Source organism: Ambystoma mexicanum, chromosome 11, assembly GCF_040938575.1.
Source record: "Ambystoma mexicanum isolate Mex_15411 chromosome 11, UKY_AmexF1_1, whole genome shotgun sequence".
NCBI classification, from domain to species: Eukaryota; Metazoa; Chordata; class Amphibia; order Caudata; family Ambystomatidae; genus Ambystoma; species Ambystoma mexicanum.
The window spans coordinates 1,078,196,209-1,078,221,800 of record NC_090934.1 but is presented as its reverse complement, the minus strand read 5'-3'; the positions used below and the strand labels follow the sequence as shown (position 1 = coordinate 1,078,221,800).

General features: G+C 48.6%; 1 protein-coding gene across 2 annotated transcripts in view; it reads right to left on the bottom strand.

The window, feature by feature from the left end:
* UBE2Q2 (ubiquitin conjugating enzyme E2 Q2) overlaps positions 1-25,592 on the bottom strand; it is a 1,419,211-nt gene that overhangs the window by 892,646 nt on the left and 500,973 nt on the right. For both annotated transcript variants that reach the window (XM_069624339.1, XM_069624340.1), the window contains exon 6: positions 2,698-2,782. In XM_069624339.1, the coding sequence (XP_069480440.1) occupies positions 2,698-2,782 (85 nt within the window). The remainder of the gene's footprint in view (positions 1-2,697; positions 2,783-25,592) is intronic.

Here is a 25,592-nt window from a genome sequence, read left to right as displayed (position 1 = left end):
ATGAGCAGTAGCAGAGATTACACAAAGGGACCACAATTACTGTGAATCAAGAAAACACTGACTCAAGGTTTCAGGTAGAAAAATATAAGTACATTTATTTTTAAACCATTTGTTATAAACTCACTTTATAAATTCAAAAACACACGTAAAATATACAACCAGCCAATTCACTTTGGTACACTAACTCAAGGTAAGTATCCTGTGCTTTAACGGACTGGTGTTGCGAAACAAGAGACGTTACCGGGAATACACTTGCGATCACTTTTTGACAGTAATGACAGTTCGGTCTTACTAAAGAAACGCGTATCCGCGGCAAGAATCGTTAACGGGACAAAAACACACTTAGCACCTGGGTTAACCAGAGAGAGAGTTGGGGGCAAAAGTCATAGGCAATACTTTTGTCAAGGCAGGCAGGATCAGAGAACACTATTTGACGGACATTCAAGAGTCAATAGGTCGGAGCCAGTGTCAAGTGGAACCGGGTTCCTGTTGTCGAGGATCACACAGTCGGACAATTTGAGATTCATACTTTAATATTGTCAGAGGAAGCAAAAGTTATAAGAAGGAGGGAAGACCAGGGCAAGCCTTGGAGATGAAGAAAAGGGATTCACCCTAATTCCTCAAGCAGAACACAGTACCTTATTCAATGGAGAAGCTGGTGCCCTGGCAGTTCCTGTTGGTTTCCCGCCCCACGGTTCCTGGAGCTTCAGTGCGAAGGAGGACGTCTGGAGGGGTCTGCACCACACAGCGATGAAGCCGGCTGACAATGAATAAAAGGTGCGTTACTTAAAAACAGCAGAGGCTCTTCAGATGGCTAGCCGGACCACTACAGCAGTGTGCAGCGATTTCGACTAATAAGAGGATCCTCTGGCTGTGGAAGATAAGCCGTTATCCCCACCAAGCTCAAGGGAAGACGACTACGGACTGGATCTTCTCTGGTCGTCGAAGGGTAGATAGCTCAGGACTGCAGCAGGGCTTCACCGGGACAGGGTAGTTGCAGCAGCCGTCTTCTTCTCCGCTTCTCTTCGGTTCCTTGAAGTTCCAGTGGCGACTGACTTCTAGCCCAAGAGACCTGCTTTTTATGCGAAAAGCCCCCATTCACACAGCCTGGCTGTCTATCGCACAGCAGGGGGGGTTGTCCAGCCCAGACAACCACCTCAGCCAATAATGGCAAAGTGTGACTTGGGTTTCCTAGAATACCCTGTGCAGGGGTAACTACACCCCTCCCCCACATTCAGCCGGCCTAGACACCCAGGCGCCTGGAGGAGGGCTTCCGAGTAGAAGCCCGCCAAAAGACGGTGAACAAAGAAGGCAAACCTTGTTTGCTGCGCAAAGTAAAACACAAGAAGGACTTTAACAAAAAGAAATGGCTAATAAACCCGACCAGAGCCAAAAGAAAAAGTATTTGGTCAAGCGGGTTTAAGTTCGAGGCTAATATAATAGCCTAAAACAATACCACGTTTATCTAATGTAATCTCGGTAGGAAAGTTAGGGTAGATACCACTGCCACCAGCCAAGTCTAAATGTTAAAAGAGCGAAACAATGCTCTAGGAGGTACAGATACAAAGGGATACAAAGTAACCCTTTCCAGTACTTCATGGAAGATGGGGTGTACTGGATCTGTGGTAAAAATGACCAAGTAATGTTAATGGCAACTTTACCCTTTTCTGGGGGACTGTAGGCAGCCCCAGAAATGGAGTCATTGGGAAGTCTAAAAGACAACCCTGTGTCACTGCACTGAAGGTGCTGTGTAACACACAAAAGAAGTGGACTACTGCAGTGGTGTACTACAGAGTCCACAATCATTAAAAACAGGTAGAAAACACATGGCAAAACATGGTTAAGATTGAGGGAAAAGCTCACACTCTTACCAAGTGAAAGGAAATAAACGCCAGAAGTCCAGCAAAGTTGCTGGGGGACTCACTAGGTGAGGGAAATTAGCCATAGAAGAGAATTCTCCCCAACACTGAAAAGGTTCTGTCTCCCGTCCCTTGGAAGGGACGCCCATACAGTATGGAGAAAAGGGGACAGGACTTAAGAGTAAGGACTCTCCAGCATAATGGCAGAGAGCAGGACTTGGTTCACCAAGGCTACCAAAAACATACACTGGGCTACCATTGCAATAAATCTGCTTTCACCCTGCATGAAACCAAAATTACAGGAGAGCTGCCACCTGCCCACTCCCTACAACCAATGCAAGGAATTAAACAACCTGGGGTCTATTGTAGGGAGCTTAGAAAGCTAAACAGGGTTGCAGTGCCAAAACAGCTTCAGTTCAGTTCCCCCTGCCCGCAAAAATTGGCCAGAGATCCAAAAAAATAAGACCATAAAGCCAACAGTCAAGGTTTTCCCCCAAAAGGGACTACAGACCTAAAAATGTAAATTCTGTTTTTAGCAATGTTGTTAGAGAGCATGAAATGACTACATTTGGGGTAATAGTGTGCTCCAGAAAAACATTAAAAAACGCACACCAGCAGAATTCACTGTGGAGCTAGGGCGCTGTGCTTTGGATAAGATTGGCAGGCTCCCAGACCTACCCCCCACATGGCAAGTAAATACAAACAGTAAAAATGCAGAATAAAAGATAATTAAACATTTCGCCAAAGTTGTCTGCCCCGACTGCCAGTGTCTTGACAAGTCAAACTTTGAGGGAGAGAGCATGATAATATATACAGTATTAAACACATGCAGCCTTACCAGTTTTAAAACTCTGCGATCGATATATATCCCTGAGCTCTTTCATAAGACGATCAGATGCCTGCACAGATCCAGAAACAGCACCCTAAAGAAAGAATTTTTGAAAATGTATAATGCATTAAACCACCATCACTAAGTTTCCCAATGAGGATGTTGCACATTAAAGTTTCTTAACTTTGGGCAAAAGGAAATGTTATGCTTCAACACGTGTTCGATTAATGAAAACTTACTGGAAACCCACAGTAATGTAAAATGTCTCTTTTCATCTACAAATAGCGAAATACACCTTGTTAACCTGGACTACAGTTACTTTGACCTGCTCAAACAGGGCAGGGCCACGGGGCCTATTTCTGGCCCTGTCACGAGGGGGTAGGAGCCCCCCTACTGAAACACACTGACCAGTTCCAGAATGAGGGGGTGGAGAGGGCGGGCTGAAGGATGTAAGCGGTGGGGCCAGAAAGGACCCTTCGACAGCAGTGATGCATAATGAGTAGACGCTGGAGACCACGCAGCAGCTGTCTACATCAATGAAAGGGGTGACGCAAACATGGCAAAACCCTTGGCACAGCTCAAGCAGACCATGTCTGATGGACCCCGCGCAAATTAAGGGCCTGCTTGCCCACCCAGGACTATTCAATTATTAAAATAAAGCCCCCCTGAAAGGTCTTATTCACCTAAACCTCCAGTCATAAATATGATATTAAAAAGGCCCCATGGAGACTTTCCATCCGGTCCATTTTGGGAAGGAGCAGTGCTCAAAAGCCCCTTTCAAGCCTCCCAATCCCTGCCCATGACACATCCTGTGGATCCAGGTAAGCTAGGTTAAGATAGGTGATCAATCAAGGGAGGTGGGGTAATTAAGTGCATGTGAATGATTCAGTGTTGGGTGAGGACCAGAGGAGGGGACAATGAAAGGAATGCAGAGGCTATCATAGGGACGGGGTTTGTGGAGTGTTTGTGTGTGAGAGTGGACAGTATGAGGAGTAGTTAGAGAAGGAGTAGAGTAGTGGTAATAGTGGCAGAGATAGTAGCAGTAGAGAGTAGAAATCTTAGGTAGTGGGAGAAGCGAACAAGAAACAGGCAGTATACTGATAGTTGGACCTGGAGGGTAATAGGGCCTACTAGTGACTAGAAAGGTACATAGATTGACAGCAATAGTAGGAGATAAAGAAAGACAAGGGATAATGTTAGTAACAGTAAACAGTAGTGGAGGAGTACTGGTAAATGTAGAGAGATAATAACAAGAATAGCAAGAGGCAAGGAAGTAAAGTGGGAAGACAAGAACAGATGTAGCAGGATGTTGCGACAGTAAGAAGTAACAGTTAAGTGAGAGGATACGTAAGATCAAGGTGTAGGTGGAAAGGCGGAGTGAGAGATCGGAGGGACAGTAGTACAGTGGGAGGAGAACATCTGTAGAGGCAAATATAAGTGAAGAGTCAGGTACAAGAGTGGGCATGAGAGAAGTAGGAGTGACTCTGGGTGTAATAAGGCACCATACATAACTCTCCAAGAATAAGCAGAGTAGGTCAGGGAAAGCTAGAAAACCCCAAGTGGGATAGTTAGCCCACGTCTTGGGGAAGTCCTACTTGGCCCCAGAAAGAGAGAAGACTACAGGTGGGACTGATCAAAAGTAATAACACACATTAATGATGCCTGGGCTAGGGAGGAGGGTAACGGCTGAGTTGAGGAGAGGGAGAGGAGGGGAAGAGGGAGACGGGGAGGAGAGAGAGTAGAGAAGGGAAAGGGGGAAGGGAAGACTGCCCTAGCGCCAATTCCCCAAGAACTCGATTGGGTCTGACAACTACCCTAGAACCCTTGGCCCTATCGGTTTGTAAAATCCCAAATAAACACCCTTGGACTTACTACCAGAGTCAGCGTAGTTATTTGTGGTTGGCCACCCAATCACAAGGGAGAAGAGTCAGCGTACCCACTTACATTTGCAGATTAGCCTGTAGGCCTTATGGTTCTTTTCATTAACTGACTGTTGCTTACGTTTATTTGAGCGTTTTATTGACCATATCTTGGTCTGGCTGCTTCAAAGCACTTTTAGGCCTTGGACGAAGCAACAGAACAGCGCGAAACATACTAATAAGACCCAACCTAGCAGCATTACATACAAAAAATAACAAGAGGGAATGAAGAAATAAAAATGAATAGAAGCAAAACTTCCTTAAAATAGAAAAATGTAATTTGGAAAGAAAATTCATACTGGGAAGGGAGGAGAAAAAAAAAAAAGGGAAAAACACCACAGAAGTGGAAGTCTAATGCCGATCTGCATGGCGGGTGGGGATACCCTCATAAAAGCAAAGTGAATGCATTTCTGAAAGGAGAACCATTTCATGATTGACTTCTTCCCATGGGTTAGTGGGACCAATTAACCCTGAGAAGAACTCCACTGGAAGACCTTCCCCGACTGACTGTACTTCTTTGCTGCTGCAGGAACCGAGTGCCAGGTGTCAAGAAATCCATAGTCTAGTACAACATATGCAATCCGGCCAGAAGCTCCAAGAGTCTCCAAAGGACACCCCAGAAGCAGGACAACCAGAGCTCGAGTCCACTCACCAGAGTGCAGGAAGCCCAACCGGTATCCAAGATCTGCAGTAGTGCGGTTTACCGTGTGCTGAAACCGTGAAAGCCGCTGATCTGAAAAAAGCCCATAGCTGCTGACGACCTCTAAATTGCTGCCACAGGAGTCCAGACGTCCTCCCTCTTGTCCCAACAACCGAGGCTCAGGAACCAAGGATGTGCATCGCTGCAACACGACAGAATCCAGCTGGACCACTCCTCTTCAAACTAGAGGTACTGTTCAGACTTGGGGTACTTACCTCAGTGTCTTTAGCTTTTCTCTTCTCATTTGAGACTTGCAGTGGCTACTTTTCAACTCTGCTTTCCACAAGTGTAACAGCTTGTGAGCCTACAAGTGATTTCTACAAAACTCTCTAACTGTGCAAGACGAACTACGAAGTGCCTCAGCTCCATAGACTGTGCTCCAATTGACTTTGGCTGTCCTGGCTCCCTGCAGGCTCTAGTGCATCCCCTGATATGTTCTGTCCCTCACAGGTGATAACTTGTTTTTAGACTGTTATTGCTGGGAAAGGATTGGTCTAGACTTCATTGGAAGATTTAAGTATACTCACATGCCCTGAGAACCCATTGAAACCTTTTCCTTCTTTTAACCCCTTCCAGTCTACAAACTCAGAATCTGCAAAGTGTACTAGTGATATATAAATGCCATTACTGTCCTTGTGAATGAAATCACCTCTGGCTGTAGGATTGGGTATAAAAAGCATCTCTAAAGAGTATCCACAAAAGAGGATTCTGAAAAAGTATTTTAAAGTATATTTGATTGTTACATACCTTGCCCTGTTTAAAGAACACTTAGTTTATTTATTTAACATCAATTTTTAAATATTTATAACTGAAACCTTGAGTGTTAGTGTTTCTTTCATTGCTACACCTATACAGATCACATTTACCCCTCTTGAGATAGGCCTGGCTGCTCATTCACGCTACCAACTTGTGTAGTACAGCCCTATACCAAAAAGTGTGTTACCTCATACCAAGTAGACAAGTGTTGTGTAGTCTCACACAGGGTTACTACATCAATTCTTGCCTAACACAGACTACCAAAGCACTCTGTCCAGAGTCATATGCTACCTGGACTCAGTATACAATCTTTAGACAGGACACCTATAAAAAAGGCCTGAGGATTTCAGGGAAAGGACAGCCGTTCCCAGAGAGCCAATGGGATGAGCAGGCCAAAGTGAGCTGGAACCTGGACACTTTACCTTAGCAGTGAGCTGGTGTGCAAATTGCAAACCAGAGAAAGCTGATGCTCGAGAGGATCATGACCTGGGAGAGTTGCACGACCAGAGGTGCAGCGATTGCTAGCAGGTTTGCTGGGACTCTATTCTTGAAAGAAGTGAGCTGGATACTATCTCCATGAGACTGCAGCTAGTTCAGAGATCCAGAATCGATATTAGAAAGCATAGCTGTAGGAACTATAGTTTGGCCTAATCAGACTTTTGCTTAGTGCATTAAAGATACAAACACTCTTTTGTCACTTTTAAATAAACCATCTAATTCCAATCCAAACATCTACAATAAAGAAACTTGAAACCAATGTTCTATGTTATGTTGGCCTGTCGAAGTTTGGTCTAGGAAGTGGAATCAACAGAACCCAACCAAAATATTCAATTTGGGGAAATTCCATCCCAGATGAAATAATCCATTAAGGTTGTTAGGATCAGCGATCAGTCCACCCTATTCTCAAGTGTTCACTCGAAAACATCTTGTCATGATGTATTAAGTGCATGATGTTGTTCGATAACCCATCTGGAAAAAGGACCATATGCTAAAGCAGCCTAAGGATTACTGTCCCTCTGGGAACCCGTGAAAGTAAAGATTTTCTTTTTGAAACTTTCATTCCATTGACATCAATGGAACTATGTTACTTGCTCGGTTTTGAACACATTCCAGACTATGGAAGTAAAGCCTTTTTAGCATCACTTAACTTGCTCAACTTTGTATTCAACCGGGCACTGGTAAACCCATAAGATTACAACATTCATGATTTCCTATGCTGTTCTGATGCATCTCGTACACCACCTTACAGTGGGGTGCTGTTCTGTAGGGTTACTTTGAATCTCACTCTGTTGTTTTCTGTGGCAACTTTTTTGCCTTTTTGATGCGTCCAGGACAAGCACAATCGTATAATACCTCCCCTATTACCATTCTGAGTACCAGATAAACCTGTCCTTTGACATCTTACTCTTTAGCCGTTTTCCTGCCCTCTCCGGTCCGGAAACATTGTATAAATAATGCATTTTCAGGTTTCACCAAGAATTTCTGGGCTAGTGCCTATGTGCGCCTGAAATATTTGTATTCATTAGATTTTATATAGCGCTTTAATCCAAAGCGCTTCACGTAAAACATGAATACAATAGAAGCAGTAAGTAAAAGTCATGAGTCAAAACATCAAGAACAGTAAGCAGAACAATTTGCCGAGATCATGAGATTAAGAGCCTGGGTAGGGGAAAAGCAAGAAAGGCATCAGAAAAGATTGTCAGGAGGGGGGATGAATTAGAAGGGATTTTAAGGAGAGGAAGAGTATGAAGAGAGCGGATAGAGCGAGGTAAGCACAGAGATGTAAGGAGTTCCAATGGAGATGGGCAAGGAACTGGAAAGAACAGAAGCATGAAGGGGCACAAGTAGGGGGTGGGACAGTGAGTAAGAAGTGGTCAGCAGAACTGAGGGGGCATGAGGGAGAGTAGAAAGAGGAGGGAGTAAAGGTAGGGAGGGGCAAGATCATGGAGAGATTTAAAGACAAGACAGAGAAAGTTGAATTTAAGTTGAGATTGAAAGGAAAGCCAGCCAAGAGAAGAGAGCGAAGAGGAGATGGAGTCATGAGGAGAAAGAGCAAAGAGTGCGGATTGCAGAATGGTAGAGGGATTTGAGGGAGGCCAGATGAGAGGTGGGAAGTCCAAAGAGGAGAGCTGAACAGAAGAGACGAGAAAAGATGAGGGAAGACAGTAAGAGTTTGGTGGCATAGAAAGTGAGGTAGGATCGGATTTTGCGAACATTGTAGAGGTGGTAGCGACGGGCACGGGAGGTTAGAGATATATGGCGAGTAAAGGAGAGGTTGTAGTCGAAGTGGAGGCCTAGATTGCGGGCTGAGGCAGAGAAGGGGAGATGAGCAGGAGGAAAGAGGATATAAGGATACAAAACCCTGCCAGGAAGTATCTATTGCTGGGCACATAAGGGGTTTGTGGCCATCCAAGATTCAACAGCACTTAACTGTTTAAATGTTGCAGAACCTAGCCATTGGTGGCCTGGGCAGCTCACAGCCTGCATGTTGGGTTAAGAGGAGCCCTGCATCAGTTTCTCAGGACAAACGTTGGAGCCAAAGAAGACTGAAGACTCCTGCCAAAGCCAACCAGCATTGAAAAGTCACCAACCGTTGAAGCTCTGCTGCTTTTGCTGTGACCACAGAAGACCCTCACCTGTTCTTCGGCCCTTGGACTTGTCAGACCCCCATTTCTGAGCCCTATACCAGATGCCATCAGTCAGAAGTGTCCCAAGACCATTCTGTCGTCTGCCCATCCACTGACCAGGAATTTCTGCTGAACCAGTCGCCATCCCAAGCTGGCTGCAGGTGATCAATTTGTCACCTACGAACACTGGTGCTGCTGTTGCCGCTCTCCAGGATGAAGAATGCTTTGCTGAAGCCTGATCTTGACTGCCTCCACGAACCGCACATGCTCACTTCTGACAGTTTTAATTTGCTGCTTCCTTCATCTGCTGTGTCCTGCAGGTCAATTCACACTGTGGGACTGGCTGTGGCTGCTGTCCTGAAGGGTCTGTCCCATCGAGATGAAATTTATGGAGCTGTCCCAGAGCCAACTGCTGGATAGGCGGACCCAATCGGACACCATATTCAGCCACTGCACCTGCGACCCCTGGACCTCCAATGACAGAAGTAAGTTTCCCCAGTGACTAAGCATACCAGGGGGGGTCATTCAAAAAATAGGAGTAAGGTAAGCAAGTACTTGGCTGTTTTCATGCATCCCTCCCGCATTAGATACTGTTGGCTGAGATGTCCACTACCGAATACTCTCTTGCCTAGCTGTGCTAGGTTGATTTCTATCCAAGGATCCCACCAAGGGTAAATTAGAATTTACTCAGCATAGTGATTAACATACTCCTCCTAGTCCATAGTCCCCTTGTCTCCAAACTGTATAGGCATCCCCATTTCCTAAGGACATTAAGGTTATTAGGCGGATGGGGTTGGGTGGGAAGGGAGGGGGTAAGGGGGAGTGGAGTAATTATAACTTATAATTACTCTTACGTCCCCTCCCCTTTCCTACATACTGTATGGGCGATTACAACCGAATGTAGCCCCAGGGTGGAGAGCTGCCCCTTCTAGGAAAACAAGTTCCTTAACACTGCCCGCCCAAATGCTGTGTCCGACCTGGAGCTGGTATCCAAGCAGTAGTACTTGCAGAAGGCCGAGGGCGCAGCCCATGTAGCCGCCCTGCTGATAACCTGCCATGGGACGTGCATCTGGAACGCCACCCCCTTGGCTATGATAGCATGGGCATGCATGTTTGCAAGAATAGGCTTTTCCTGCCCCTCGTAGGCCTCCTTGAAGGCCATAACCATCCACCTTGCTATGGAGGCCTTGGAAGACAAGGCCTCTTGGTCTGTCCAGGGAGAATTTTAGAGCGCGCCCAACGTCTAGACAGTGCAGAACCCTCTGAGCATCGTCCTTGGGGTAGAGAATAACTTAGGTAACACCATCTTCTCAATCAGGTGAAAAGAGGAGACCACCTTAGGCAAGAATGCGGGGTGAGTTCTAAGCATCACCTTGTCCTTATGAAAGGTAGTATAAGGCTCTGAAGCCACCAGTGCCTGGATTTCACTGACACTGCGTGCAGATGTAAGGCCCACCAGGAGGGCTGATTTAATGGTGACTAACCTGATGTCCGCAGAGGCCATAGGCTCAAATTGTTTATGCGCCAAGGCACCCAAGACCACATTGAGGTCCCACACCAGGTGTGGCTTCTTGATAGGTGGGTAGAGCCTGGTGAGGCCCACCAGGTGTCTCGACCACTGGATTAGAGGATGAAAATACCTCCTCCTCCGAGTTCCGGTAGGCTCCGATTGCCACCAGATACGTGCGACATGTGTCCACCGGCACCCCCGAGTGTGCGAGGTTTGCATAGTAGGACAAGATGTTGTCCAACATGCAGGTCAATGGATCGACCTCCTTTGATTTAGCCTTGTGGCAAAACCTAGTCCACTTGCTTTTGTACTGGCTCCTGGTAGCATCACTCCTAGCGCCTTGTATAATGTCTAGGTTAGAGTATGCTAGTGGAGGATGGGATGGTAATGCGCTTTGCACCATTAAAGTAGTAAAAGTAAATGCAGAATCAAGTACTGATGGATTTAATAAGATCATAAACAGAGGACACGTGTTTCGGCACTCAGGTCGTCTTCAAGGCACAAACTGTTAGTAACAATAATCTGTAGAATCCTGATGGGTGGCCGTGTTTGTTATCACAGTGGAAACAGAGTGGTCAAGTAATTTAGCATTCACAAAGCAATAAATGCCGTAATGGCCGGATCATATATATGGCTCGGTCACTCGAACAGCGCTTCACTGTGCGGGAACTCCCAGCAATGATGGATTCCACTGGGACTCCAGGAGGCTGCGAAATGCAAGGAACAAGTTACTTACCTGTAACTGTTCTCCAGCATGGGTCTGGCATGGATTCACATGCTCATGAATATTCCCCGTCAGGCTGGGAATCCTCAGTAAAGAAAAAAAATCAGTTTCGTTTCTGAACTGTCTTTCTCCTAATAACCAATCACTGGCCTCTGGGTTATACTGCCCCCAGCCAATGACTGCCCTCTACCTAAGCCCCTCCTATGGCAGCCATCTTCAGATTTGGTAGCACGTAAAGTGACAGTAGGACCAAAAGAAAAGCCGCAGAGGGGTAGGGGGGAGGGGGGGTTTGCATGTGAATCCATGTCAGACCCATGCTGGTGAACAACAGTTACAGGCACGTAATTTGTTCCTTCTCCAGCATGGGGTCTGGCATGGATTCACATGCTCATGAATACAAGAAAACACAGCAGTACACACATGCACAACCACGGGAGGTGGCAAGGCTCAACATTAAGCAATTACATCAACTAAACATTAAGCATCTCTTACCCCTTCACCAGGCCCACCTTCAGGCGAACAGGTTGCGCAGCACTGTCTGGCCAACTCTTGACTCCTCCCTGGAATCCCGGTCGACGCAATAGAATCTCGTGAAGGTGTGCATCAACCTCCACGTAGCAGCCCTGCAGATGTCCAGCAGGGGCACATCAGATAGGAACGCCGTGGTAGCAGCGATCGCTCTGGTCGAATGGGCTCAGGCGGCCGGGCAACGGTCTGTTTGCCAACCGGTTATAGTGCATGATGCAGCCGGAGAGCCATCTGGAAATGGAAGCCTTCGAGGGGGCCTTCCCTTGGTACACAGCTGTGATGTCTTCCGAAACCTCTTCATGCGGTCCACGTAGAACTTCAGCGCTCTAGCTACATCCAGGGAGTGCAAAGTCCTCTCGGCCGGCGACAAAGGCGACGGGAAGAAAACAGGTAACACCAAGGGCTCGTTGAGATGGAAGTCAGACGGCACCTTGGGCATGAAGGAGGGGTGCGTCCTCAGCACCACCCTCGTCTCGTGGAAAGTCAGGTATGGAGGTTTGCAGGAGAGGGCCTGGATCTCTCGCCCTCGTCGCGCGGAGGTGATGACCACAAGGAACGCTGTCCTCCACGACAAGAACTTCAGTGGAACTGTCTGTATAGGTTCGAATGGAGGGCCCATAAGCCTAGTCAGCACCACATTAGGTTCCCACGCCGGAGCTGGAGCCTTCACCAGCGGGAACGAACGGAACATTCCTTTAGCAAACTCCTTAACCAGATGGTGCGACCATAACAACGACCATCCCGGAGATCTGGTGTAGCGGGAGAGAGCCGCCAGATGAACTTTGATGGAGGCATGAGCCAGTCCTGCTTTGGCCAACGACAGCAAATATGGTAGTACCTGCGGAGCCATGACTTGTAGAGTATCGATCTTCTGTGCACAGCACCAAACAGCGAACCTCTTCCATTTAAGTCCGTAGCATTTTAGAGTAGACAATGTGCTGGCCTTGACAAGCACCTCCTTGCAGTCCACTGGGAGATCGGAGCCCACGAACTGTAACGCTGCAGGAGCAAGGCCTTAGGGTTCAGCGATCCTGGGTCATGGTGCAGAATTGCGCCTCCCTCCCTGGCGAGAAGATCTGCAACCACCGGAAGCTTGACTGGAGGAGACGCCGACATACTGAGAAAGTCTGGGTACCATATCTGCCTCGGCAACGCTGGTGTGACGAGGATCATCCTGCACCGGGACCGTCTAAATTGATTGATGGGTCGAAGAAGCAACTGCAACGCATACAGAAACAGGCCGTCCCAGGGGAATGATAATGCATCCCTCATGCTCCCTAGCTAGGGAATCCTGCTGGCGAATCTCCGGCACTTGGTGTTCATCGCTGTAGCAAACAGATCGATCTGGGGCTTGCCCCATCTGCGGAACAGTTATCCACTTGGTCTTGTCGAAGTTACTACCCGTAGCAAGAGCGCAACTCCCTAGAGAGAGTCGGCGACAGTATTCTTTACTCCTGCCAGATGAAGGAATGGAGGAGCATCACCTGGGCGATAGCCCAGTTCCATAGGTCCTGCGCTTCTTTGGAGAGTGCCGGGGATCTGGTGTCCCCCCTGCTTCCTGATGTAAAAGCTCATGGTGGTATTGTCCGTGAAGACCTGCACCACCTTGCCCTTGAGGGACAGGAGGAAGGACTTGCGGGCCCAAAATCCTGCCCGCAGCTCCAGCATGGTGATGTGCAACGTTTTCTCCTCCGGCAGCTACAGGCCTCTTGCGTGAAGACTTCCGGTGTGGCCTCTTCATCCTTCCAGGAAGGCGTCCGTCATGCGCGTCTCCGGTGTGGTGGGGTAGGGTAGGGAAATCCTTGCCTCCGGACAGATTAGGGCAAACTCCCCACTACCTTATTGCTGAACTGAAGCTCAAGCGTGATCTTGTCCTGGAAGCTTCCAAACACTAGTATCCAACGGTCGTCGAGGAACTCCTGTAGCGGACGCATCTGTAGTCGGATGAGGTAGATGCATGACGATATCATTCTGAGCAGAGACTTGATGGTCCTCACTGTGGAGACCTTCAATGCCAACAGCCGTTGCACCTTACCCAAGACACTGTTGATTTGGGATCCCAAAAACAGTGCGTCCTGCGATGGAGTCAATCAGGACTTTACATAGTTCACAGAGAACCCCAGCTCTGTCAGTAGGCGAATGGTCCTCGCTGTGTGGTCGACAGCGAGGTCCTTTGAAAGGCCCGAATGAGCCAGTCATCCAATTACAGGTAGACGTGTATCCCCTGCAGTCGCAGCTGTGTGGTGAAAACCCTTGGGGTCGACTTCAATCCAAAGGGAAGGGCCTTGAATTGGTAGTGCTTCCCTTGAACCACGAAGTGCAGAAACTTGCAGTGTCCCTTGTGAATGAGGATGTGGAAGTACGCATCCTCCAAGTCCAGCGACGACCAAGTTTCTCGCCGGGCTGCTCGAGCACGTGCTGAAGAGTGACCATCTGGAACTTGATGTATTTGTTTAGTCCACGTAGGTCGAGGATAGGCCTCCACCCTTCAGTCTTTTTCACGAGGAAGTACTTTGAATACACTCTGGAGCCCCAGAGCCTCGTTGGGACGAGCTTGATCGTTTTTCTTAACATGGCCCACACCTCTGGCAGCAGCGAAGGGACGTGGTTTTCCTGCTGGGCCACCGGTGGTATTCGGGGACACTTCAGGTGAAATTCCAGGGTGTGTCCATGGGCGAGAGCGTCCAGCACCCAACTGTTGGTGGAGAGGGTCCACACACTGATGAAGTTTGCAAGCCGGCCTCCCACTGGGGTGCACGGGTGGGGGCCCTATGCCACGGTCGGTTCAATCCTGCTTGGACATCGAAGGGCTACCTTGGGGACCCTGGCGAAGACGATGTCCTCCCCGAAGGCCTTGGAGCTGCCCCTGTTGGTTTCCTGGGCCGACGAGCAGGAGGGTTGGTGGTAAGAAGCAGAGCCCCCACCGAAACCCTTGGAGGATCCTTGGGACTTGTTGGCCGAGGGACAAAAGGACGGCCTCCGTTGCTGACGAGTGCCCAAGGCACGCACCGTCTGTCAGTCTTTATGGCTTGTAGAGACTCATCCACAGCCTTCCCGAACAAATTGTCCCTGTCGAAGGGCATGGCCAACACCTTCGACTGAATGTCCTGACGAAAGTTGGTGGCCTTGATCCAGCCACGACGAAGGCAAACGCTGTTGCCCATTTGGCACAACCCCGCTTCGGCAATATCCGTGGCCACCATGATGGCGTGGTCTAACGCCACTTCGCCTTCTTGCAGAATTTCCAACGCTTCCGTCCTCTTGTAGTAGGGGAGGAATTCCAGGATGGGAGCAATCAGTTCCCGGTCATAGTGTGCTACGATGGCGAGGGTGGCCTCGATGGTCGTTGGTGCAGAATAGATGACCTGTCGACCCATGGCATCAAACTTCTTGCCCTTGCTGTCAGGAGGGGTGGACGCTGCTGAGGAAGAAGCACCCGAGGATGACTTCTTGGCCGCCACTGACACCAGAGAGTCCGGAGACGGTTGGGCCCGCAAGCACTTGGGTGCAGAGTCCGGCACCCTGTACTTCTCCTCAAGGCGATCCCTCTTCGACGGGTCCATAGAGGGGCTCATGAGAGACAAGCCTTTGTCCCAAAAGTCATCCAGGAGTGGGACCGAGAGGATGGTCTTTCTTTTCGCCCCATGGCGCTGATATAAGAAGCCCTCCTACTCCTCTGGAGAGAGCTGGAAGAGTTCCGAAGCGCTGGAGATAATCACGTGGAACATGCCTATCTCGTCCAGCAGGGAAGATCTGGGAGGTCCCCCATCCCACCGTCGTCGCCGTGCCAGAATCAGTCATCCCTCGCAGGGGGGATGAGGGGAGGAGGTGGGTGGGCGAAAAGTGGCAAGGAGGTGGAGGTTGTACGCTCCTCTTCTTGGCTGGAGGCTCCCCCGTGGTCGGCTGTCGCGGCAGGCACGATAGGCATCCTTGTCTGTATCTCACAGACCAGAGTATGCAGTGCAGAGAGAATGTCCACCGAGTGGTCTCTAGGAGGTAGTTGAGGCGGGGGAAGCAGCTAAGGTAGGGGTGGAATAGGAAGCTGGGGCACCAACGGGAGCCCAGGCTCTCGTCTCCTTGCTGCTCTTCAATGGTATCCTCGCCGTCGTCGCCTGTCGGCGCACTCGTCGTAGGGCCCGTTTTCTTTTCCTCCTCGTAGATGGTTTGCAGGCAGACAAGCTCCTCCTGAGAGGAGATATCCATACTCTGGAGGGCCACCGCATCTCCCCCCCTTTTCACTTCCAGAGAGAAAGGTCTTGGGGAGATGACTGGCATCTTCTCCGGGGTCTTCTCTATGGGCCGGAACACAGCCTCCCTCCTGGGAGGAAGGGATACCCTCGCCTTTGGGGTTGCACCCTGCTGGGCCGCCGAGACAGCCTTCGCAAGAGACGCCACCACCACCTCGATGGAAGGCTGGGCCTTCTGTCAGGTGTACCTGGGCCTTCACGGTCAGGACCGGAGCCTCGTCCTGTATGGCCTTGGGCATCCCAGATGCCTTGTCCTGCCTGGCCTTCTCCTTAGGGGGAGGGTCCGCGCCCGGATCGCCATTGGCCTTCGGCAAGTCGGTCCTGGAATTCTCCTCGAGTTTGCCTGGATAGTTCGACTTCCTTTTGGCCGAAGATCCTGAGCATTGACTGAAGCTGGAGACATTGAACGCTCCCTGGGCGCCGAGGAGCGCGTTGCAACAGCGCTCCCAGTGGCAGTGGACTTGCGGTGCTTAGCCTTTTGTTGGACCCCCACGGAAGGTGCGCCCTCAAGGTCTTAGAATCCCGCTCAGCTTTCTTGAAACCGGGAGAGGGCCTGCAGCCACTTCTTCAGCCGCCTACGCCAATCCTTCAGCATGCGAGGCGGCATCTCTGGGCAAAACGCACAGTCTTCCTCCACGTGCGTCGGGTACAGGCAGTAAAGACACTGGGAATGCAGACAAAATGCAAGCCGCGTTCGGAGCAAATCCTGAAAAAGGGAGCTGAATCATTCTCCTCCGACATGGTTCACGCGGCCTTAGGTCTGAAGAATCTTCTGGAAGCCTCCATGAAGAAACTATGAAATTCACCCTTGAGGGGTGCTGGAGAATCCGAAAAACGGGTCCCCATTAACTGGAAGGTTGATTGATGGAGCACAAGGATCGACTGACAAAAATAGAGTAAAACTCCTCCAAAAAGCAAAAGAAATGCAGTAAAAGCTTGAGTGCTAAACACAAGGACTCCCAACACTTGAACATGCAGTAAAAATCTGAAGATGGCTGCCAGAGGAGGGGCTTAGGTAGAGGGCAGTCATTGGCTGGGGACAGTATGACGCAGAGCTCAGTGATTGTTTGTTAGGAGAAAGCAAGTTCAGAAATGAAACGGAAACTAATTTTTTGTTTAACTGAGGATTCCCAGCCTGACAACTGGGAATATCCATGAGCATGTGAATCCATGCCAGACCCCATGCTGGAGAACGTTAGATTCTGCGTAGGCTGCAGCTGTGACTTCTTGAACTTGATGGAAAATCCCAATTTGTGTAGAGTATTCATGAGGGCGGAGGCAGTGTGGTGGACTGCCTAAGGAGACCTTGCCATGACCAGCCAGTCTTCTAGGAACGGGTAGACATCGTGACCCTAGGCCCTGAGAAGGGCTGCCACTGCGTTCATCAGTCTTGTAAAGACACTGGGAGCCGGATTGAGGCCAAAGGGTAGAACCTTGTATTGGAAGTGGAAACCCATGATACTGAACCTCAGGAAGGACCATTTGGGTTGCCAGATCGGGACGCACAAGTAAGCATCCTTCAGATCCAGGGAGCACATCCAGTCTCCCATGCACAATGTCTCCACAACAAGTGCTGGGTTAATCATCTGTAACATTTGAAGAGGAAGGGAAAGGTTCAGGGTGGAAAGTTCCAACACAACTCTCAGGCCCACCTGATTCTTCTTGTGTATGGCGAAAATCCGTGAATAGAAGCCGAGACCCCACTGGGAGGCTGGGACTTGTGTGAGGGGAGGAGTAGGAGGTAGAGGTAGGTGGAAGCCCGTGGACACTACAGAGGATCCAGGGGTCCGCGAACCTTGCACAACAGCATTGAGAGTGAAGGGCAAGTCTGCCCCCCACCAAAGACTCATTGATACGGATGAGCGTGTCATGCCTTTTTTCCGTCTGAGGCTGTGGCTGAGGAGGGTGACTGAAAAAAGCCCTTAGGTGCTGCCTTGTCATGCTTGCGGCAGTGTTGGCTCGGAGATCGGTCTGGCTGCCTGGACCATCTTTTTTTGAAAAATTTTATTTAACGTTATTTTAGTTTGTAAACAAACTTTTACAACAGAAGGAAACAGATTACAAAGTATATACAATTGTATAGCATACGTCAGATATTTTGTTTGCAAAAGTATAGTTGTAAAATATTAGTTGAACATACAAAATATAGAATCATAGCTATCTTCGATGTACATTTTGTTTGCAGAAGCACAAAATGAAATGAGGATAGAAGGCCTTTTAAAATTTACAATCACTTAGAAAATAGATGACAGATCAGCACAATAAGATAACCATTGTAGCATACAAAAGTCAGCATAAAAACATAGTAGATTACAAAAACAAAAAATACAGTGAACCTTATTTCCATCATTTAGCAAACATCTGAACAGAAAAGAAAACTTTCCTTAACGTCCAAGAGTGTAGTTTGGTCACAAGCTCTTCATCAATGATTACAAGCAGTTGTGTTAGTAAAAGGACCAGGCTAGTGCTGGGGCCCCACATGCAAGATATCCACAACCAATCCCTTGAGCATTCAGAAATACCAAGTTTGCTATGGCCGAAATACGGGATCTCTATTGTTCAAAGAAATCACAAAAGATGACGAGATGGTTAATAGTCTTTGTGATTTACTATTACAGAACCTACAGGTACCAGTAGAGCTCTCCTTGAGACGATGATACCAGTGTTCAATTCTTTCATATGTTGCGAACTGATTGAGTTTAAATCGTAGATAAAGATAGTGCGACATATTGCAGGGAAATCAAGAAAAATAGAATTGCTGAGGTAATAGTTTAGTTATGAAATTTGCAGTTTTTGATAGGTATTCATTTGATCAACCGTGTGACTCCAATCTAGTTCATAGAGGTTTTTTTCATAAAGCCTAACCTGGATTGCAAATCATCAACCTTTAGGCCAATTTTCAACAGCAAAAGTGACATTCTGCAACGGAACTTTGGTTACGCTCTACAATCATAATACTGAGATTCTCGTATAGTGAGTTGGATGCAGGAAACATTTTATCATAGTTAAGTAGTCGCCATTGGTATCCTGCCGACAAAGCGGAAACACCCAATTAATTTCTTAGTATGGCGTTCGTAGTGAATTTGCTAATCTCAATTTGTTTCCATAATGATCCTTGGATTTGATCGACCGTGCTTCCAATGTTAAACAAGCACATGTCGAGACCGTAAAGTATAATTACTTTAATGAGATAAAATTCAATTAGTGGTAACATAGAAAATGTGCAGTATTTGTTGTATACAATACGCATCTGGCCGGTTAATGGGATGATTTTCTTGCATACCGCAAGCTTCCACATATCTTGAGAATTAAAATCTCCCAGATCGTAGCCTAAATATTTGGTCGAATTTGCACAAGGTACATGGATTCCATCAATAGTCCATTTGCAAGGAGATATTTTCCTTTTGAGATTCTTGAAGATAATTATACTAGATTTGTTGACATTAGCGTGGAGGTTATGTCCATGTGAGAATTGTGTGAAAAGATTAAGTTTAACTTGTAGCCCAAATGGTGTATGATCAAAAATAAGGATATCATCGGCAAAAGACACACTAGTGCAGCTGCAGATGTCCAAGTTTGGCCGGGAAGCTGGTGCCCTGAAGCCAAAGATTGTCGCAAAGATATAAATTGAACAAAGTTGCAGCAAGGTTGCAACCCTGTTTAAAACCTAGACGAACAAGTTACTTTGGTACCTGGTAACGTTCTTTCGACGGGATGTTCCTCCAACGTATTCCTTATCTTTGATATACGTTTACAGCTTGCTGGCCTTGGAAATTTTTTCTGTAGAGGGCGCTGCGCGTCGACGTCCGCCGAGTCGATGTCCCTTGACGGCCACCGTATCAGCGCCGACGTCACCATGCCCATAAATAGACACGCGCTGCATCTGTTGCTCAGTTCCGTTCTGTAGTACAAGAAAGACATGCCTGAATTGGTTATTGACCTTGAAGGAGCGAAAGCTGCAACCACAAGGGAAGTCATCACTGCGGGGATGGATGGGAGGGTTACCAGACATTTGGTCGAATGCATTTGATCGAATTACAATATGGTCGAAAAAATGGTCGAATTTTTTTTTTTTTTTTGGGGGGGGGGGTGGGGTCCCCCCCCCCCCAACCCCCGTTTTTGGTGTTAAAACAACTTTTTTTACCTATACTAGAGCAAAAAAAAATATATACTTTTAAAAAAAAATTCGACTTTTTTTTCCACCAAATTGATTCGATCAATTTGTCATTCGATCAAGTATATTCGACCATTTGACTGGACAGCGGATGGGAGGGGCGATAAGGAATAAGTCGGAGGAACATCCCGTCGAAAGAACGTTACCAGGTAAGAAAGTAACTTGTTCTTCGAACGGATTGTGTCCTCCGACGTATTCCTTATCTTTGATAGACTCCCATAGCAGTGGTATGTAATTGGAGGAGGGAGTGATAGTGTTATGCATCTCTTTAGGGATGGACCAAGTGTAATACGGCTTTGCCAAATCTGGTCTCTTGAGCAGTGGAGGAATCCAGAGATTGTAAAATTTTGTGAATGTATGTGCGGACGACCATGTGGCAGCCACACATGTCCCAGACCTGTACCCCTCTCTGGAGAGCCGAAGAATCTGCGATACCCCTGGTTGAACGAGCCCTGAGGTGTTGGGGTGGCTCTTTCCCTGCTCGTCTATAACATTCCAGGATGGCCAAGATAATCCACCTGGAGATGGTTTGTTTTGTTATGGGTAGTCCCAACTTGTGACCCGAGTATCCTACAAACAGCTGGTCTGCTTGCCTGATTCTAGCCATTCTGCTGATGTAAAAGCTGAGAGCTCGCCTAGGGTCCAGCCTGTGTAGCCTTTCCTCCTCTTTCCCCGGATGGGGAGGAGGGTAGAATGAAGGCAAGGTAATTTTCTGAGTAATATGGAATTCAGAAACCACCTTTGGGAGAAAATTAGGCTTCACCTGGAGGACAACCTTGTCCTTGTGGAAGATTGTATGTGGGGGTTTACAGGAGAGAGCTTGTAGCTCACTCACCCTCCTAGCCGATGTTAGTGCTACAAGTAGGACAGTTTTAAGTGTGAGAAATCTTAATGCGCAAGAGTGAAGTGGCTCGAATGGAATGCCCATTAAGAAGTTTAAGACTAAATTTAAGTCCCATAATGGAACCTGGAATGGTTTTGGAGAGTAAACATTAGTCAGACCCTTGAAAAATTACCACTAGAGGAATTTTGAAATACAATGGTTCCTCCGCAGTGCGCTTGAAGATAGAAAGCGCTGCGAGATAGCCTTTTACAGTGCCAACTTGAAGGCCTGAGTTTGCCAAGTAGAGCAGAAACGATAGCACCGTTGGTGTATCACATGAAAAAGGGTCGATATTCTCCTCCCTACACCAGCTGAAAAACTTGTTCCAACGGCAGCGGTATAAAGACTTTGTTGCTGGTCTTCTGGCCGAAAGCAATACCTCCATGACGTCATCAGGGAGATCACAATCCTTGTACCTCAACCTTTCAGAAGCCAAGCGTGAAGGTTGAGGGTTCTGATGTCTGGATGGAGAACAGGACCTCCCTTCTGCGAGAGAAGATTCTCTTTGAGTGGAAGACGGATTGGAGGACAGATGGACTTATCTAGAAGGTCCGGGTACCACGTTCTCCTGGCCCAGTCCGGGGCAATTAGGATCATGGTTTTCCGGAATCTTCTCAACCTCCTGATCATTTGAGGAATAACAGGGACTGGTGGAAACGCGTAGAGGAGTGGAAAGTCCCAGTCCACTACGAACGCGTCTCCCAGAGCTCCTCTCGGGGGAAATTCCCTTGAACAGAACAGATCGCACTTCCGGTTGGTGCTTGTGGCGAACAGATCCACCTGAGGGGTTCCCCAAAGGGCGAAGATCTCTTGAAGGACTTCCTGAGCTAGCTCCCATTCGTGGGAGACTGCTCTGCCTGCTCAGAGCGTCCGCTGTCAAATTCTTCTCTCCGGCTAGATGGACTGCCGATAGAGAGATTCCTTCCCGAATTGCCCAAAACCAGAGCTGCATTGCCTCTCTGCACAGTGGCAGTGATCCTACGCCTCCTCTTTTGTTGAGGTAGTGCATGGCCACCGTGTTGTCTGTCATTATCAGGACATTTCTCCCCTGTACTGATGGCAGGAAAGCTTTCAGCGCTAGTCTGATCGCTCTCAGCTCTGATAGGTTGATATGTAGTCTGGACTCCGATGGAGACCAACGACCGCTGATGGTCAAGTCGTTGGCATGGGCTCCCCACCCTGTGAGCGAGGCGTCTGTGACTACTGTTATCTCCGCCCATGGTTGCCAAAACAGTTCTCCTTTCAAGATGTTCTCCGAATAGGCCCACCATTGAAGGTCGTGGGCTACCTTGTCCGGAATCCGGAGGAGGTCTGACATTCTCCCTGAGAATTGTGACCACTGACCTCAGTGCCCACTGAAGAGATCTCATTCTCAGGCGAGCCTCTGGCACAAGGAAGATGAAGGATGCCATGAGGCCTAGCAACCTCAAAAAGTCGAAGGCTGGGAGACGTTGGGCATTTTGAAACTTGGTGACCATCTGTAGAATATCTTGAGCCCTCACCTCTGGTTGCGAGGCTTTTCCCAGGGAAGTGTCCAGGACCGCTCCAATGAACTGGAGTCTCTGAGATGGTATCATCTGTGACTTCTTTAAATTGAGGCAGAAGCCCAGTCTGTGAAGGAAGAGGCAGACATAATCTAGCTGGGTCCGAGCCTGTTCCGAAGATACGGCCCTGATCAGCCAATCGTCCAGGTAGGGATAGACGTGGATCCCTTCCCTCCTTAGACTCGCTGCCACTACCGACATCAGCTTGGTGAAGACGCTCGGGGCGGAGGTCAGCCCAAATGGCAGAACTCGAAATTGATAATGAGAGTTGCCAATTGCGAACCTCCGGTATTTCCTGTGCTTGAGATGGATTGGCACATGGAAATAAGCATCCTGAAGGTCCAGAGATACCAGCCAGTCCTGAAGCTGGAGGGCCTGAAGGATCTGAGAGAGAGTTACCATCTTGAACTTGTCCTTCCTGAGGAACTTGTTCAATTCTCGTAAGTCCAGGATGGGTCTCAGTCCTCTGTCCTTCTTTGGTATGTGAAAGTAGGGGGAGTACCAGCCCTTGTGCCTGTCCGCTACAGGTACCGGTTCTATGGCACCTTTCTCTAGCAGGTCCATAATTTCCTGCAAGAGGAGCGGATCTGGAACTTTTCGGGAGCTGTTCCCCGGTGGATGACTGAGGGATGTGTAGAAAAGGTAGGCAGTAACCTTGGGCAACTGTCTCCAACGCCCAAGCATCTGACGTTATAGCCTGCCATTCCGTCAGATGGTGAGTTAACCTGCCCCCTACAGGTGTCTTGTGTGCGAAGGCCTCAGAGTGGTTTGGGGGCGGCTGATGCAGATGCCGAGGGTAAAGAGGCACCTGCTACTGCTGCTGTCTTAGTACCTTTGACCCGTCCACCTCGGGTGGATCTTCTTTGGCCTCTTTGAGCCGGCTGTCCTCTGCCTTTTCCGAATGCAGAATAATAGCGAAAGGACTTTCCTCTCCCAGAGGTTCCTGAGGGGCGAAAAGGAGTTTGGCGGATAGCAGCTCCTAAGGATTTTGCTGCTGCTTTAGAAGTTTGTAACTTTTCCAGACTGTCATCAGCCTTTTTTCCGAATAACGAGGAGCCGTCAAAGGGCATATTCAAAAATCTGGCCTGTACATCTGGAGCAAAGCCAGACTTTGGCAACCACGCATGCCTGCGGATTGTTGTACTAGCCGCCATGGCCCTGCTGATACTGTCAGCGGAATCGATGCCAGTTTGAAGAGACTCGCACATGGCATCTTTGCCATCTTGAATGATGTTAAGGAAGGCTTCCTTCTCCTCGCCAACGGGTATGCAGTCAGCCGCTGATGAAGCACACTCCCATAATGTGTGACTGAACCTGGCGAGCGTACAGGTGGCGTGGATGGACTTCAACGCCATACTACAGGCAGAGAAGACTTTCTTTGCCATAGAGTCGTACCTCTTGTCATCCCTATCCTGTGGGACAGTAGGGTAAGCAGTCCTACTGCTGGATGAAGTTGCCGCTTGAACCACCAGGCTCTCTGGGGTCGGATGTTTTGACAGGTATTCAGGGTCAGCAGCCGCTACCCTATACTTTGTCGACAGTCTTTTATTGACTGCTGGGATGATTTCGGGAGTCTCCCAATTGGATGCAATTTTTCTTTGTAGGGCTGCATGGAAGGGGACCACCGGGTCTTCCTGTGGGCCTTTGTCCAATATATCCGTTAGATCATCCCGTTGGATAACAGGTGAAGGCGCAGACCAACCCATAAACTCAATTATTCTTGCCATCAGGGTTCTATATGGTGTTTCGGCATGTTCTCCTGGGTCTGGCTTTACAAATTCCACTTCTGGGGAAGTGTCAAGTCCACTGGCCTCATGAAGTGAGTCCTGTAGTTCCTTCAGCCTCCTTTCTTCAGAGGTGAAATCCTGTGCAGCTGGCAGTGAGAATATCTGTAAACCAAAAGTTTCTTGGTCAGAGTTTTCTCTTTCTTCATAAATTGAAGACAGACCAGGGTATTTCGATCTCTGAAATGGAGTAAAGCCCATCTCTAGGGCTGAAGGAGCCAAACTCGTCGTCATTGGACGAGAAAATGTCGAAGTCGTTGACGCCGATGTAACCGGCCTCGAAGGCGCTGAAAATACTGGAAGGGGCCTCGAAGAATTCGAGAGGATCGGGATCCTACTCGAGGGCATCGACGACGGCGTCGTGCCGGAGGCCCTTGAAAACACTGTTGGCTGTGGAGCCTTGGTCCTCTCCTTCATCGGCGTCGACGATGGCGTCAAGTCGATCGACCGATGCATCGAGGAACCCTTCGACAACGGCGTCGATGGCGCCGACCCGTGCGTCGAAGGAATCTTTGACGGCGAAGGAACCCTAGACGACGGCAAAGATGGTGCCTTCTTACCGATGGCTCATGGCGCTCTCGGGTGGAATGTTTTGCCGGGTGCTGCGACTCGCGGTGTTTTGATTTTTTGGGGTTTTCACCCGGGGTATCACCCTTAGCCGTCTTCGAGGGGGTCGAGGCCACGTTCTCGAAGACGCTTAACATTTTCTTTCTGAATTCCTCCCAGTCGGCTTGAGAACTGTGTTTGGTGGGACAGGAAACACTTTCTGGGGACACCGAAGACGACCAGGAATGGGACCTTCGACGTCTCTTTGAGTGTTTAGATCTCGACGAATGGTGGGAGCTACTTCGAGATCTAGAATGGGAGTGTTTGACAGCGAGGAGACGAATGCCTCAGCCGACGAAACTTTCAAGGAGGATTTGGCTGACTTACCTCTCTCCAGCTTCCCCTTTCGCTCCTTCAGGGCTTTCGCCGTCAAGGACATGCAGTCCTCACACTCCGAACAATGGTGCTCGGACCCCAAGCATCATAAACAGACCCTGTGTGGATCTGTTATTGACATTTTTTTTACCGCAGTCTTGACATTTCTTGAAGCCGGATCGCGGCGTCGTCGGTTCTGATGAAGAAGCCATCGAGAACGATAAGGAATATTCGTCCAAATAGATTTAGATAAACCTGACTGAACTGAGCAACGACGTTCCGAGGCCCCGCGAAGCGCGGAAAAACGGAACTGAGCAACGGACGCAGCGCGTGTCTATTTATGGGCATGGTGACATCGGCACCGATACGGTAGCCGTCGAGGGACATCGACTCGGCGGACGTCGACGCGCCGCGCCCTCTACAGAAAAAATTTCCGAGGCCAGCAAGCTGGAAACGTATATCAAAGATAAGGAATACGTCGGAGGACACAATCCCTTCGAAATGTAGATATCAGATCGGTTGTGGCGCCCAGTTGGTTGAGCTTGACAAGATAGGCAGAATTTTGATGAAGTTTGGAAATTAAGGTA